This window comes from Falco cherrug, chromosome Z (genome assembly GCF_023634085.1).
Source record: "Falco cherrug isolate bFalChe1 chromosome Z, bFalChe1.pri, whole genome shotgun sequence".
NCBI lineage: Eukaryota > Metazoa > Chordata > Aves > Falconiformes > Falconidae > Falco > Falco cherrug.
In genome coordinates, this window is record NC_073720.1 from 21,930,954 (window position 1) to 21,948,294 (window position 17,341).

At 38.5% G+C, this 17,341-nt stretch overlaps 1 protein-coding gene across 11 annotated transcripts in view; it reads right to left on the reverse strand.

Annotated features, from left to right (window-relative positions):
* The window catches only part of ERCC8 (ERCC excision repair 8, CSA ubiquitin ligase complex subunit), a 40,529-nt gene that overhangs the window by 12,796 nt on the left and 10,392 nt on the right, over positions 1–17,341 (reverse strand). For 9 of the 11 annotated variants that reach the window (XM_055699450.1, XM_027808234.2, XM_055699455.1 and 6 more), the window contains exons 5-10: positions 16,996–17,077; positions 16,313–16,381; positions 14,121–14,187; positions 10,043–10,146; positions 6,816–6,940; positions 2,064–2,261 (exon numbers count right to left, since the gene is read on the reverse strand). In XM_055699450.1, the coding sequence (XP_055555425.1) occupies positions 2,064–2,261; positions 6,816–6,940; positions 10,043–10,146; positions 14,121–14,187; positions 16,313–16,381; positions 16,996–17,077 (645 nt within the window). The remainder of the gene's footprint in view (positions 1–2,063; positions 2,262–6,815; positions 6,941–10,042; positions 10,147–14,120; positions 14,188–16,312; positions 16,382–16,995; positions 17,078–17,341) is intronic. The other 2 variants (XM_027808251.2, XM_055699457.1) reach the window with 1 other exon arrangement.

The window sequence follows — 17,341 nt, forward strand, 5'->3', positions numbered from 1 at the left end:
ACTACAAAGCTGAAAGTCAGCCAACGAGCCATTTGGGGGAGGTGGGGGCACAGCAGAGAAAAAGTAGAATGATACAATAGAAAAGGTGATTACATGGATCAGTTACTACAGAGTTAAGATACAGGAATATAAAAACCATTGGTCAAGCAAAACTGATTTTATTTACAACTAATAACTGAAAATAGAAATGCACAGCTTTGAATAACTAACATATTGATTTAACATTGCTTGCAAGAGTAAAATAAACCAGTTAACCATGCATTTTACACGTGACTGCATTCTTAGAAAATGAGTTTTAACTGGGAAATCATAATTTCTATTGGAATTATATGAAGACTGATGAATTGTCTCAAGACATAAATGAGCTATTTAGAAGTGTGTGTGAACGCAAATAGTCAACACTACCACTGCCTTTGGTGTTGATGCATTGACTATAGTAATGATATTCCATCAGAGTAACAATTGAACACAACTAAAAGCAAAGCATTTAAAGAACAAGAAAATCCAGTCACACTTCTGGAATATAGAACTGAACTCCGGAAAACAGTGATTCTGAAAGAGAATCGGGAATCACAACAGATAAACAAATCAAGTTGTTGCCAACATAAACCTACAGCTAAAGTGACAGATGCAGTTCTTGTGTGCATGCTCACAAGTGATTCTTTTCCAAGGATTTTAAAAGCCAAGAGACATTATACAGAGGTTTGCATTTCCAGGGCTGAAAAACCTGATTTACAGTGAGATTTAATGAGCCTCACCTCTTCAGTTTATCAAAAACACCACCAAAGATGACAATAGAAACACACTAACAATATTTGGGAAACTATTCTTAAAAACACAAAGGGCTTTTTAAGCTAGTCAAGAACAGTCCAGAAAAGACGTGCCTTAGTTTTAATGTGAATATTCCACCTTTCAGTGGACCTAGCACCTCACTGCCTACTCATGTCGGAACTGCTTTCCAAGTTAAGAAAAGCTTATTAGCTTGGGTTCCATTGCCCCATCTGTAATGTGTCCAAAATTTTCTGTAAAGTCCATTTCAGTGACAAGGAAGCATTCTTTCAGTCAAAGTTACTCAAAGCAACAGCTACCAGATTGACTTCTATGAGGTATAAGAGGTAATGAAAAGATATCCACGTGCCCTTTCTGCCTCTAGTATTTTTGCTTGGTGTTTCTCATCTACAAATGATGAGAAAGGGGGAGCTGGAACATGAAGTACAATCCTCAATACCTAAGGGCAACTATGTAAGAGCCTTAAAATCCTACTAATATCAGCACCTGAGGGCAACTATGTAACAGCTTTAAAATCCTACCAACATTCACTCTGCTCCTGCTGTACCACAAGCCATAAGAACAATCTGTTGTGAAGAGCTCATAATGACTTAAGCTTTTCTATCCTTAAGTCTTTTATTGCAAGAGAAAAATATATCACAGTCGGAGAGGAAAATTAAAACATAGGCAGAAAAAAAAGGCTGTCAGCATCATGAATTCCTGTAATGCTATGGTATTTCTTAACTGAAATGTTCTTAGATTAATTTAAGAAGCTCAACATGTTCTCAACACTTCATCCAAACTGTTCACAGATCCAGTAATTGGTATAACTACAGGCATTTGAGCAAGATCGTCTTAGCAAAATACTTGAGAAGACTCTTAGTACTGACAGCAATACTAATGCACTTCACCTGAATGCACTTCATCTTCTTTCTTACTGTGGTTAGTTTTAGGTATCTCAGAGAAAGACAAATGCCTCCTCTTCAGTCTTAGAGAAAACAGGCAGAAGCCTTAATACATATGATTTATTAATGAGAACGTAAGCCAAAAAAAATTACTATAGGTATATTGAAATATATATATGTGAGACAAAACGAACTGCGGAAGAAACCCAATAGAGAAAGGGTCGTCCCAAGAACTTAACCAAACTTTTCTTGCCTAGGCCACAGAACTCCCTCTTATGTCACTATCTTTGATTAAGTCACATCCCTGAAAAGTTAACACTTTGTGCAAATGGTTTGACAATCAACATAAATATTGCAGTTTGTCTGGAATGTTTTTTGTACTTTACTTACCTGAAAATTAGGTTGAAATACACAGCAGTTGACAGTACTATAATGTCCTCGAAGCACAGCTACTTGTTCTCCTGTGAAAACTGTATAAACAGCAATGGTACTGCCGTACGGTACAAAGGCAAACTCCTGATTACAGCCACAAGAGACTGTGAATTTGAGTCCTTTTCTACTTTCATTACAGACTTTCCCATAATTCACCTGTAAAATGAACGATTATGCAGTTAGCTACTAACTAAAGCTACAGGAAATAACTTTACATTAAAAGATCAATTTAATTTCTTATTTAATACCCAGTAAAATGAATTCTAAGCTTCCAAATGTTAATACAGTTCTTGAGATTTCCAATTACAGATGTCTATCAAGAGAATAATTTTTCTGTTCATTAAAGTTTACTCTCCTTAATAGTAATAGAAGTTCCACAGTCAGCAGTTCCACACTTAGAACTGCATGGACTGTTGTGTGCCAGTGCACCTAAACTATCACTGAAATAGAACTGTATCAGGAAGTATCACCTTAAACATTTTCCTAGATGAGCCAACATAATAATTTTCTCTCAGATATTGAAACTATTAAAATAACTCCTTCAACAGCATACACTTACAAACCATAGAACAGCTTGGTTTGGAAAAGACCTTTGAAGGTCATCTAGTCCAACCTGCCCCTGCAATGAGCAGGGACATCTTCAACTCGATCAGGTTGTTCAGAGCCCCATCCAACCTGACCTTGAATTTTCCAGGGACAGGGCATCTACCACCTCACTGGACAACCTGTTCCAAGGTCTCAGCACCCTCAGGCCCTACTAAAAAGTCCGTCTCCATCTTCCTTATAAGCTTCCTTTAAGTACTGAAGGGCTGCAATAACACATCCCTGGAGCCTCCTCTTTTCTCCAGGCTGAACAAACCCAACTCTTTCAGCCATTCCTCATAGGAGAAGGTGTTATATCTCTCTGACCATTTTTGTGGCCCTCCTTTGGACCTGCTCCAACAGGTCCATGCCTTTCCTGTGCTGAGAACTCCAGAGACGGACACAGTATTCCAGGTAGGGTCTTGCCCAAGAGGAGTACAGGGGCAGGATCACCTCCCTGGACCTGCTGGCCACGCTTCTTTTGATGCAGGCCAGTGTCACGGCTGGCTTTCTGGGCTGTGAGTGCACATTGCAAGCTCGTGTCCAGCTCTTCATCCACCAGTACCCCCAAGTCCTCCTCCCCAGGGTTGTTCTCAATCCCTTCATCTCCTAGCTGGTATTGATACCAGGGCTTGCTCTGACTCAGGTGCAGGACCTTGCACCTGGCCTTGCTGAACATTCTGAGGTTCCCATAGGCCCTTTTCGAGCTCATCAAGGTCCCTCTGGATGGCATCCCATCCCTCAGGTGTCAACTGCACCATTTGGCTTGGTGTCATCTCCAAACTTGTTGAGGGTGCATTTGATCCCACTGTCTACATCACTGATAAAGATGTTGAACAGTACTTGTCCCAATACTACAAGATTTTAGTCCACAGATTGAACAAAAATTGATATACACTATATACACCCTGAAAGTGCCCTTTGTTTGCTGGAGTTCACTGATGTTGCAGAAAAATACATTTCTGAATTGTATATGCCAGTAGAATGGCAAAGAACAGAAGGATCAGCCTAGACAACACAAGAACTAGTCCTAAGGATTCCTCAGCCAGTCATCCCTTACTTGGAGAAGAAGGAACAGAGGAAAAACATCTGCAATGTAGGGAAAGATTCTGCATCTCCTCCTCATGAGTTAGCAAGGAACAGTAGGAGATGAATAGGTAGTATGAAAAGAACCGAAGGGTAGGCAGAAGGATGGCACAAATAAATGGCAAGAAAAAGACTCATGAAGAAGGAAAGAACAACTTGTTAAATTACGAACTATTCAAGAGTGATAAAAAAAGCATGTCTTCTAATCAAAGCTAAATCACCACTAAGAAATTCAATATTGTTCTCTGTAAGGGCAGCTGGGTTAGGAACAAATGCTACATTTCTACGACCCAGCTTCTGAGGTGTGTGGAAAGCCTTGCAAATAATAGTAGTTTAAGAAATATAGCTTATTAGCATCTGTATTTAAGCCCTTGACAAGACCTACAGAGATAAAATTCTCACCAGACGTTGACAGTGGAGTTTCCAAACATGCTAGGAAATATTCCAGTTGGATATATCAGTCTACTTATATACTATATCAGACATCAAAAGTGTATTCATGAGAAAATACAGAAATATATTCATGAGAACAGTACAGCTTACCTCTAAAAAAACTTAATTAAAAGAAAGCATTATAATTTGGACAAATAAAAAACTTACATGTATTTTTTTTTCCATGAAGAAGTCCACTACAAACACTTGAAATTCACACATTTCACGATTTAAAAGTAGGTTTTTTTCTATTAACAGTATTTTAAATTTAAATTCTTTAATACTACATAGTATTATATATGAAATATTTTGCTTTCTAATAATATTGTCCTACAACTTATGCTCTTAATTTCTGCTGAAAAGCAAGAGATTCACTTATACGTATAATGTTAGCAAAGCTCTCTGGGTTGATTTTAAAGCTCCCTACCTAAACGTCATGGCCTAGAGTTAAAAAAAGAAGAAGAAAAAAAATCCTAAGTATGAAATCTCTTGACTATAAGCTAACAGATTTGTAGTTTATCAGGTAAATATTCTAATACAAATGTCTTGCTTTTTTAGGTTCTTGATCCATACTACATCAATTACCTGAGTCCAAAGTTGAGGCAAATGTAAGTATCAGTGATCTTGAGCCAGGCAAGGAAGAAGACTACTTGTTGCTCTACTTTTAATGTTCTTTCATAGCAAAGAGCACTCATGTAAGAAAAGTATAATAAAAAAGGAGTCCTGAGAAAAATTTCTCTCAATTGTCATAAAAATGTATACAAAGAGAGTTTTGATTACCATACAAGCAGGTTGATATTTTTTCATATTGAGGGGATATTTTCACGAGATAGGGAGCTTATGCATGTCCTTTGTGGATAATACTGCTCGTTTTTTAAAGACAGTGTTTATAAATATTGCCTGTGTTAAGTCTTGTTAAGGCTAGTAATTTTAAGAGGCATATTACTCTGCTGATAAAAAGCAATTAAACTCCTTTACACAGCATATGAGCTGTAACAGCAACAATTCCCAAGCCACAATACTGCTCATAACAAAGGCGTGTACAATGAAAGGGAGGAGTGGAGGCTGGGAAAAGCAAATTATACGGATATACTCAGTGTAAGTGTTCCTGCTTGACAGAGAAGCAATGGAAAGAAAAGCATGCTGCCAAAACAAGAAGAGAAGAAAGATCTTAAAAACTGACTTTGTCCCTTGAGCACACAGACAGAAAACCTGCTTTTGTTTAATTTTCCCTATACTCAGTGAACCAAGGCTTTCTATTCCTTTTTTAATAAAGGACATATGCAAGATGTGCACAACTCCAGCATGCATTTCCCTTACTAACTGAAACAATCCACCAGGCCCTGAATCCGCTCATTGCTCAAAAAAACTCATATGCATGGCTTAATTTCTATACCTTTTGAAAGACAGAAAAAAGTTATAGAGATCAAAAGGACTGGCTAGTAGGGAAAATACAGTGACTATGGTGTGAACCTTTATCTAGACATGCATTTATTTGTCTTCTAGTGCCTTAAAAATTGTTTTATACAATACCTCTGGTCAGTGTGAAAATACAGTTCTCTGGAAAACAGTTCTGGACTTGAAAAAGTAAGGCAGGATCAAGCCATTCCACACCAAATAAGAAAACTGCACAATAGCCTATGAAACAAGTCAATGAACTAACAGGCACAGAAAAACAAAATGCAGTGATCCAGCTGGTGACAGGAGAGTGAACAAACTGTATTATCTACTTTGGTGATGGTGATTTGAAGACAGAGAGATGCCTGTATATGAAGTGCTGAGAACAAGCTGGCAAATATTGGTAGCATGGAGATAGAAACATCCTTTCATTTAAATGTCTACAAGGAATTCTTTTTGCTGTGTTCTGAAACTCTGCAGCAGAGGTAAAAGATTTTTACGTCACAGTAAAATTTCTTCCTTACCTGATAGCAACAATGGGCTATAATTACAATTGGCTAAAATTCCATGGAAACTGACTTACCTAGTATGCTCTTCTTTCAAAATAAACATAGGGAAAAAATTCTTTACAGAACAGAAAATTAAACCTGGGACCTTCAGCAAAAAACAAGCCATAGAAAGGACTGTAGCAGCAGTAAAGATTTAATTTTGATGCCCCACCCCCACCATCATTTGGTTGCAATGCAAATGTAGAAGGATAGATTTTTTTTAACATTCAAATACAACTCCTCAAAACAGGCTCCACAAAAAAACAAAGAAAGTAGCAAAAAAGGCAGTCAGTAAGTCAGTGAACCTCTCAGGTATGGACTGCCCTGTAAATAACATGCTGACAACTAAGAGTTTAAACAAACAAACAAAAAATTCTACCGTCACTGTATATTAAGGTTTTCATTATAGTCCGGAGTGTTTTCAGCTATGCTCAGGAATTAATGAACTTAAAGTTACTATATTCAATTTTTAAAGTAGAACCAGGCTTCTTCATACTCTGGGAAAAAAATGCTCACAAAGTCTTCTAATTATGAGATTAAGCAGCTATATCATTTATGAATATTAATAAATACCTGAAGTTGTTGTAATTATGATTGCACAAATTACAAATCTTCTAAAATCAAATGTAAATGAAAGCATAACTGAAGACCCCTGAAAACTTACTAATGTGTTTTCTCCAGTGGAGCTATTCCAGAGTCGCATCCGATCATCTGTGCCAATGGTCAACAGATGAAGTCCATCATTCATATAGCATAAACCATTAACTCTCCCATTGTGAGCAGTGCTTGCTGTCAGGAAAAAGAGCTGGTTGAGATTTCTACAGTAGAATTATTATTTTGTATACACATTTTTATTTCTGTGTACATAAATGGTAACATATCAGTAAATTACTACTTCTGGTTTATAAAAGCAGCTGGCTGGGGACTGGTCGCCAGCGGTGCTCCTCAGGGCTGAACTCCAGGGCCAGCTCCGTTCCATGTATTTACCAGTGATCTGGACGCCGGGGTTGAACGCACCATTGCAAGTCTGCTGATGACACCAAGCTGGGAGGTGCTGCTGGCTCTCTTGCGGGAGAAGATCCCTCTTGCAGAGGGATGCAGGCAGACTGGAGCACCGGGCAGTCATCAGTGGCATGGCTTTTAACGAGAGCAGATGCCAGACTCCGCAGCCAGGATGGAGGAACGCCCGGCACAAGTACGAGCTATGAGCTACGAGCGGGGGCGAGTGGCTGGAGAGCAGCCCCGCAGGGCGGGCCCCGGGGTGCTGGCTGAAGCAGCTCAGCGGGAGGCAGCACGGGGCCCTGGCAGCCAGGGGGGCAAACCCCATCCTGGGGGCACCAAACACAGCGGCACCGGCCGGTCAGGAGAGGTGACTGTGCTGCTGTATTCCGCGCTGCTGTGGCCTCCCCTTGAGCACCCTGTGCAGTTCTGGGCCCCCTGGTTCAAGCAGCACGTGAAGGTCTTTGAACGCGTCCAGGGGCGGGCGGCAAGGCTGCGGGGGGGGCGGGAAGGCGCGTCCTGGACAATGCCCTTAGTACTACGCTTTAGCTGTTGGTCAGCTCTGAAGCAGTCAGGCAGCTGGACTACATAACCATTGTAGTCCCTTCCACCTGAATATCCTATTCTATTCTGTATTATTTACAAAATACTATAAAGGAATTCCACCGAGTTCACCCTGCAATACTGCACATTCTTAAGTATGTTAAAGTAGTTTAAAACCAACTTAGCACTACCCAGCAAACCTGATTGTGGTGCCCATAAATTAACTCACTAAAAATGGGCAAGTTATGTATTATACCGTATATACACAATTCAGACATACCTCTTAAGTAAAATGTGTTATCTGTTTTTCAACGATTTTATAAAAAAAATTGTTAATTGCATTTGGTTTGGTTCAGCTATATTTCAGTATATTCAATATCCTAGTCTATGTGATTGCCACTGGATTATCAAAAAATCATCTTGAACATGTCTGTGAAATTAAGTTGAAAAGAAAGTTGTTATATTTGAACAAGACAACATGTCATTCAAAGGAATGTATAAAATGGCATCAATTACCTTGGGAGTTACATAAAATTTTGGTTTTCTTAAAAAAATAGTTTGTCCAAACACTTCCTTTTTCAAAAGTCTTAGATTTCTTTAGAGCATTTGCATCTCTAATTCCTTGAGTTAAAATGAAATTTAAAATTGTTAAAACCAAACATCTATATTACCACACTATAATATACATAGTAGTGAGCAGAGTTATTAGAACAGATACTTACTGCTACTTCATATTCTTTAACTGTACATTTTGGAAAATTAGTTTGATTATACAAAGACTTGCATGTATTTTTCTACATGCAATTTAAGTTGAACATAACAAGACAGACTGACTTGTAGCTGTAATAACTATGATTTATGCTATGCAAATCCCTTTGTTCAGAGCCATGACACTCAGTTTCTGCTTTGTGATTCAATTTCAAATACTATGTATTTCTACCTCAGAATAGTGACTCTTCAAGTACTTGAAGAGTCTGCCAAAATTAAGAATCTTTTGTCCAGAATTGATCAGAAACCATGAACTATAATCTAGAGTTGAGAAGCTTTCCTTTAATTGAGTTTTGGTTTTGTTGTTGTTGTTTTGGTGGGGTTTTTTTTGAGTATCAAAACGTGACCTTAATATACATAAAATAACATTAACGTAGCTAGTAACTGATACAAGGCACCATTAATGCATTTGACTGTAGTGAAAGAAGTGTAATTTAGCTTCCTGTTACATTAAATGTAATCATAAATTTATACTCTGTTGTATACTTTATGCAGTACGAAAGGAATATAATTGATTTTATGGACCACATATGAAAAAAATATTCTAGAGACTTACATTGGAAGCAAGACTAAATTAAACAGGAAAGGAATGTGCTTTTGTGGGTTTTGTTTGTGTTGTCTTTGTTTTTAAAAGATGGTAATTAACTGCTGGAACAGCTGATGAAGTATGAAGAGATTGCTGTTTGTATGAAACCTGATCTACAGCAGGAATGGATTCTTCTGCCCATAAAATGGATGGCCAAATTTCCCATTTTAAGGAGAAAAATATTTAGAACAGATACAATACTGATGGCCAAGGAGATCTCTCTAAACAAGATCCTCAACCACACGCAGTCTCTACAACAGAAGTAACGTAATAAAACTGAACAGCCTCTGTTACTGTCCTGGTTTCAGCTGGGATAGAGTTAATCTTCTCAGTAACTGGTGCAGTGCTGTGTGTTGGATTTAGTGTTGGAACAATGTTAAGAACATCAGTGTGTTATCAGGTGTTGCTGGGTGATGTTTATCCTGAGTCAAGGCCTTTTCAGCTTCTCAGGCCCTGCCAGTGAGAGGGCTGGAGGGGCACAGGACACTGGGAGGGGACACAGCCAGGACAGGTGACCCAAACTAGCCAAAGGGACATTCCATACCATATGCCATCGTGCTGAGTATATAAACTGGGGGAAAAAAGAAGGACAGAGGGGACATCTGGCATTATGGTGTTTGTCTTCCCAGTTACACACGATGGAGCCCGGCTTCCCTGGGGATGGCCGAACACCTGCCTGCCCATGGGGAGTGGTGAATTAATTCCTTGCTTTGCTTGCATGGGCGGCTTTTGCTTTACCTATTGAATTGTTCTTATCTCAACCCTCGAGTTTTGCATTCCTTTCTGATCCCACTCCCCATCCCTCTGGGTGAGGGGGGAGTGAGTGAGCAGCTGCATGGGGCTTGGCTGCTGGCTGGGGTTAAACCACAACAGTTATACAGTAGGTAACAACTGGGTAATCGCTACTGTCCTTGCTGGTCTTAGTATTCAACGTATTTATGAAATATAACAATGCTTCTAGTTATACATGGATTACCAGTTACATTCTGTATTACCTGCCTCAGAAGATGCTTTGGACTTCTCTCCATTGTGCTGATCCAGTGTACTCAGACATCCAGATGCTTTCCTCACATCCCATAAGTTTACTTTACTGTCAGCACTAAGAAAAACAAATTTGCACACATCAGGGAAATTGTATGCACCCAGGTTCAATAACTGCCTTTAGCCAACTCATCTGGCAGTCACCCTGGTACAGCGACCATTCTGAGCTTCTCATCATGCAGTCACATCAAAGCCAAGAGAAATTAATGAAAAGATTTTAAGAGACATCAGACATTCATTTCTATGTATTAATAAATACAGCTGGTACAGTACAGGCACTTAAGTTCAGAGTGAACCTTGCACACGTACATAGGTAAGGAATGAACTTGCTAATTCTTCTGTGACTCAATGGTACCTAGAGACTGCAGCATGGCTGTCTGGGAACTCAGACTCTTGCTATCACAAACGTATAGTATGACTGGCACAGAAGTTGGCTACATACCCATAGGCTGGATAGGCCTCTATGCTGTTGTCATAGTGCTATAGCAGAGGAACACTGAGAATTGCTTCTGTAGGAACTCACTGGCTTTGTCTATGTTACCAGGGTGGCACAAGGAGGGAAAGACCAATGTTCATGCTGCTGTAATTCATTCTGGTTCCCAGCATTCCAGTAATATACTTCTGTGTGCACCACAAGACTCCCAGCTACATATAGGAGGTAAATTAGTGGAAAAGACTGTTTCCCCATATACTAAATTACCAGTGTAGAGGTACTTATTGAAAGTATTCAGACAGCTATCAGCAACTTAAATGTCCTTTTGGAGAAAAAAACCTGCAAAAACATAAATCACTTTTCACGCCAGCTGAAAGAAATAAAACTGCATCTCTGTGATCTACAGCTAGAAAATACACCCAATCATGCTGCTTCTTAGATAAGCAGTCTTTCAACTGAAGTACTACATGCTTTTGTGTGTTCTCAAGTTAGATCAGTGTATTAGTATTGGAAATACATATAGTATAATACACCAGCTGACCAAGGCAAAACCAACTATTGCTTATTACCTGTTCTGCATCTGACAAAGCTAATGACAATTTTTTTCTTTTGTGCTCCTCTCCACTGCAGATTGATTGTGTTAGCTTCCAAGAGGTACTGCAACTGAATATGCTGACAAAATATTACTTTCCTGCAAACAAAATTTCTAAGACCATGAATATAGATATTGCTGAGGTTTGAACTGACTGTAAAGTGAGCAAACAACCACAAGTAGCTCATTGAAATTTCTTACAAAGGCATAGAGAGCTTCACTATTATAAAAGCCTACAGCTGTTCATTTTTGATGATGCAGTCTTCCATTAGCTGATCTTTTCTAGCCAGTCCTACTGAGCAAGAATGAGCTTATAATGTTCCTGCCTGAAACTGAAGTTTGTGAAAGACACACAGAAAACACGTCTCTTCTCTGACTGTTCCAGTCTCCTGCCAAAACTATAGAAGAGCCAAGCATCACAAAGAGAAATTCAAAATAATGTTTCACATGCAAGCCACATAAATCCCAATATGTATTTTCCCTCCCCTGAAGAGATCACAACCAAATATGTACGTGTCTTGGAAAATGGTCACATCTCCTGATATGCAAGATTAGTCTAGATTCTCTTTTTAGCAGTACCAGTCAGTTACTCTTCACTACTTCTTTATTATCTCAAGTGTTGACAGCTCTTGCCTGTATTTGTCTCAGCAAATGGCAAAATGGAGTTGTGTTGTTAGGAACTAGTAGTCCAACTACAGTACTGAATTAAGTAATGGACCCATAAGAAACATGTTTAACATGCAATTATGATACAGTAACATGATGACATTGGTAGATGCAGTTTATAGTTACATGACTTTGAAGCAAAATGTTTCAGAAGACATTGATAAGTCAATATTTAATAAACGACATTTGCTACTATTTCTGTTATGGAAAAGCAAAGAAAAAAATTTTTGTTTGCTAAAACAAACAAAAAATCACACTTAGAAAATTTCATTACTACGTTAAGCCTTTCAGAAACTTGGCATCAAAAGCCAAAGGTATGCAATTCAATATCAACTTATTCAAATTTCACTCTCAACTTATAAAGCAGCCTCTCTGCAATTCAAAAGAAAAAACATGCCAACAATAAACCTGAGGAGAGAAATGTCAGATTATAATCAAAAGCTAATATATGCAAGTGTTATATATATATAGATAGATTTATATTTATATATATATATGCAAGTTATATAAAAACCAATATATGCAAGAGGACCTTTTAGACTGAAAATGACTGCAATGAAAAGCAAAAGGGCCTGGGAATAACAACATATAACTCATACTCACTGAATTACTGTAGCTTGGAAAGTTATTACCCATCTGCTATGCTACCCAAGTTATGCTCTTTGATATAATTATGAATCCACCCGAGAGTACTGAGGGAGCTAGCGGAGAAGCTTGCCAGGCCACTCCCCACCATTTATCAATAGTTCTGCTAATTGGAAAGGTCCCAGTGGACTGGAGATTAGCCAATGTGAAGCCCACCTACAAGAAGGGCAGGAAGGAGGATCTGGGGAACTACAGGCCTGTCAGCCTGACCTCGGTGCTGGAAAAGTCATGGAGCAGATCATCCTGAGTGCCATCACGTGGCATGTGTGGGACAGCCAGGGGATCAGGCCCAGCCAGCATGGGTTTGTGAAAGGCAGGTCCTGCTTGACGAACCCTGTCTCCTATGACAAGATGACCTGCTAGCTGGATGAGAGAAAGGCTGTGAATGTTGTTTGTCTACCTGGACCTTAGAAAAGCCTCTGACACCATCTCCCACCGCATTCTACTGGAGAAACTGTCTGTTCATGGCTTGGATGGCTCTTGGATGGGAAGAGCCTTAGGAAGGCTCTGCAGAGGCATCTGGACAGGCTGGGCCGATGGACCAAGGCCAGTTGTATGAGGTTCAACAAGAAGTGCTGGGTCCTGTACTTGGGTCACAACAACCCCACACAATGCTACAGGCTTGGGGAAGAGCAGCTGGAAAGCTGCCTGGCATAAAAGGACCTCGGTGCTGGGTGATGGCTAGCTAAATATAAGCCCTCAGTGTGCCCAGGTGGCCAAGTAGGCCAACAGCACCCTGGCTTGTATCTGAAACAGTGCGGTCAGCAGGACTAGGGAAGTGATTGTCCCCTTATAGTCAGCCTGGTGAGGCCACACCTTGAATACCATGTTCAGTTCTGAGTCCCTCACTTCAAGAGGGACATAGAGGTGCTGGAGCATGTCCGGAGAAGGGCAACAAACCTGGTGAAGCATCTGGAGCACATCTTATGAGGAGCAGCTGAGGGAACTGGGATTGTTTAGTCTGGAGAAAAGAAGGCTTGGGGAGGGATTTTATTGCTTTCTACAACTACCTGAAAGGAGGCTGTAGGCAGGTGGGGGTAGTTTTTTTCTCCCAAGTAACAAGTGTTAGAGCAAGTGGAAATGGCCTCAGGTTATGCCAGGGGAGGTTTAGACTGGATATTAGGAAAACTTTTTCACTGAAAGGGTACTGAAGCATTGGAACAGGCTGCCCAGGGAGGTGGTAGAATCATCACCTCTGGAGATGTATAAAAAAGTATATTTGTGGTGCTTAGCAATATGGTTTAGTGATGGAGTTGGCAGTCCTGGGTTAACGGTTGGACTTTATGTTCTCAAAGGTCTTTCCTACCTAAATGATTCTATGATTCCATGAATAACGAGGATGGTACTTTGAGCTAAATGTGTTTTACTTTGTTATAAAACAAATTGGCAATGCATGCACTAAAACAGTAAGATGTAAGTATCTCTACAGTGCTCTCTACAAATCTCTACAAATATGACTTTCCTATACCTTTAAGTGCAATTACCATTTTGAATTTCTGTACAATCTTCCTACAAATAAAGCACCCCTTGGATAGCTCTTCAGGCTTAGTTTTTCCAGGTAAGATCTACAAAACTGAACAGGTCAAAGTAAGTGAGATTAAAAGTGCATTTGAATTGTAAAACACATGGAGAATGAATACAGAAAATTTTAACATCAGACATTTTTAGTGCATGTAGCAGTCCAGCAACACTCTACCTTGCTGTTGCCAAAACATATTCATGACGTGTGGACCAAGATACTGCCAGTACTTCTTGCCTGTGACCTAAAAATTATATGAAAAAAGATTATATATCCCATTTTACATAAATAACAAAGTAAAAGCAAAACCTACTCGATCCACCAGTCCACAATAATAATCTAAATTATAATGTGAATGTTATGAAAATATTATTTTGGACTAGAGGTTATTACTCCTCTTCCTCTTGCTTGAGTGGGATTGCAGTGAGCTGGAAGTGATACACAGTGTTACATGTGTATAACCTTTGATAACAAAGACAGTTTTGCCTATGCAAAACACATAACAGCACAGTAACAGCTACTGAGTTTACCTTAGATACTGCTATTAAATTTTGTGTTAGCACCGGCAATCTCACCCACAGAAAGAACCTTCCATTTGTTTTTCTTCAAATTCTTTCAAAATGTTTAATAAAAAGTGTATTTACCTTATGTACTTAAGATTAAAACTACATTCAGTTTAGCCTCAAATATTCTTTTTCTGAATTTGAGATATTTTTCCCCTAATTAGGTCTGAAATATAAAAAGATTAAGATAAATGTCTTCTTAGCAATGTCATGCCCAGTGCAGCTTAGTGCCAAGTAATACAGATATATACACACACGCTTTAACTTGGATAGCTTTAAAAGTGTTAAACAAATACAGACAATAAGAAGTGCAAAGTGTCCTAAATGGAAAGGACACTATTTCTAGTAAGAAGTATTTCTAATAATAGAAATACATTGAAAAATAAACTAATTTATACAAATACATTTTTGCTAATGCAGTTTAGAGCTATGAGACCTTATTTCTGGTACACCTTCCAGTAGTTCCCCTTCCATTACCTGAAGTAATCAAAAGGGCTGCGATGCCCAGGATAATGAAAAAATCTCCATAATACAGTTATTACAGGATACACTAGGAAGACTCAGGGCAGCCACATTTATTTGGATCCATTAAGTAAACAGCCAAGCATTTAGCTCCATTTCAGCTGCTAGAGTTAGCCTATGTGAAAAATATTCACACCTATCTTCAAGACACTATTGAGTCCTTCAGGTTCTGTAAAGAATGATTAAATTATGTGTAGTGGAGGACAATCTCCTTCCGCTTGTTCCTCTGATACTGCACTTGAGCTAATTGTACCAGCCTGTGTACAAAGACACAACCAGCTTCTGCCTGGAAAGCACTAACTCTTGTGGCAAAATTAAGAAGCCTGGCTGAAACTAAACTGATAGATTAGAGAACTATTTTTGTGTCTGCACTCCCTGGTGCTCTCAGTTCTAGATACAGAACATTGAGACACCCTTTGTGGCTGATTCAGTTCAGCTCTGCATCACACCAAAGCACCTAGGCTGCTTTAAGACTTAAGGTGGCCACTGAAGAAAGAGCATTTGCTTATTGCTGTGTCTGAGCTAAGGCTTCTCTACAGTTTCTAGATCAGATCTAGCTCTTGCTCTGCTGGTTTAAAGTATGAAGATTTATCCTGTAATTGTCTTCACTTGAGCATGTGTATATATATATACACTCATACTCCAAAAAGTAAACATTAGAAAAAAGACATTAAGGCCAAATTCTCATTAAGTGTAACAAGGAATTGGATTAGGGAACAATAAATCTCTGTATTTACTGAATCAGGTAAATGCAAAGGACTAGATACTACCTCTCTGTAGCAAGTAGTATGTTGCCTGCTATACAGAAACTTCTAAACAAATCCATGCAAGAACTTCCACAGGGTATTGTTTTCAAAATAGTGAAGTTTTCTTGTTTTGGGGTGGATGGTTGTTGTTTGGTTTTTTACAAAAAACAGAACCACATATTGAATTTCTGTAACACAAACCCAATGCCTACACTTAACCATGTAATAAATAGTAATCACTATTGATTAGATCATGAAAATGTCCAACCATGTATTAAATAATTACTATTGATTTGATCATAAGAATGCCCAAACATCTATAGTAACTGTTCATTAATTAGTATTTGTTTTCCCCAATTCATTAGCACTAGACTAACACCCAGAAGAACCTTTTGCCACTATGTAACCTTCCCAACTGGCAATACATAGATTAGTCATGTTACTGATAAAGAATACATTGTATACAGTATTTCTTTACAGGACTTGTTTTACTCAGAGTAGTTATTGTTTAACGTTTATGTTTCAGACTAAAAAGTACCCTGCAGAGTGTGAGAACAGGATCCAGACTTCAAGTCACAAAGCTGTACTTGGGGGCTTTTGGTACCAACTGTAACAAGAGAAACAAAGACAGCTAAAAAAAATACCCAGCATTTGAGAGAACAAAAAATCTTAGCAAGACAAAGAAATAGAAAAAGTGCTAGCTGAGTAACTGTTTATTTAGTCAGAGCAATGCATTCTATTAATAGATTTACATTTTTAGTCCAAGTAAATATACCATATAGCAAACAAAATTTAGAAACTGGAGATACACAGGACAGTACTTATGAAACTGAAAAATTACAAATATCTCCTCTAATTTTTTTTTTTCCTAAACATATTTAAGTTGTGTACATGTAAGCACTACATACACAATTTACTGTTTGGATATAATAATCTTCAAATGTTAACATATAATTATAGGTAATCTAATTACACATAGGAATTTTTATCTAGAAGGAGAATTGATTGATGCGTTATTTCAGAGGAATAAATGTGATATTCTCATCAACGTCATCTGACTAACCAGTAATACTTTATGTTACCAATGATCTTACATCTTAGGAAGATTCAAATTATGTAAAAATAAGACAGGGGAGGGAAAAAAGCCCTACTGAATATTACTTACTGCTTGTTACTATAACCCCCAAATACATTGGGCTTTTCTTAAAACCATATGCATACCTGCTATTAAACAATGATTTGTAGCAACTGGAGACATGTGATGGCTATAGACTGTTCCCTCAAAGTGAAATACATCTGCAGGCTGATAATAAACAGATTAAATTAATCACAGTGCATGTATGTTAGTAGAATGTAAATCCTCATTATTAACTATTTTTCAATTAACGGTTACAAATGAGAATAATAAAAATACTACTATTTACATACTATCAGTAACTCTCCTGGTTAGAAACCAGAAGACAAACATAGCTAAATAATTCCCTTTCCAACACTAGAAAAACTATGCCATAGCTCAGAGATAACCCAAAAAAAAGACCAAGAAAATTAGTTAATCAGAAGTGCAAAC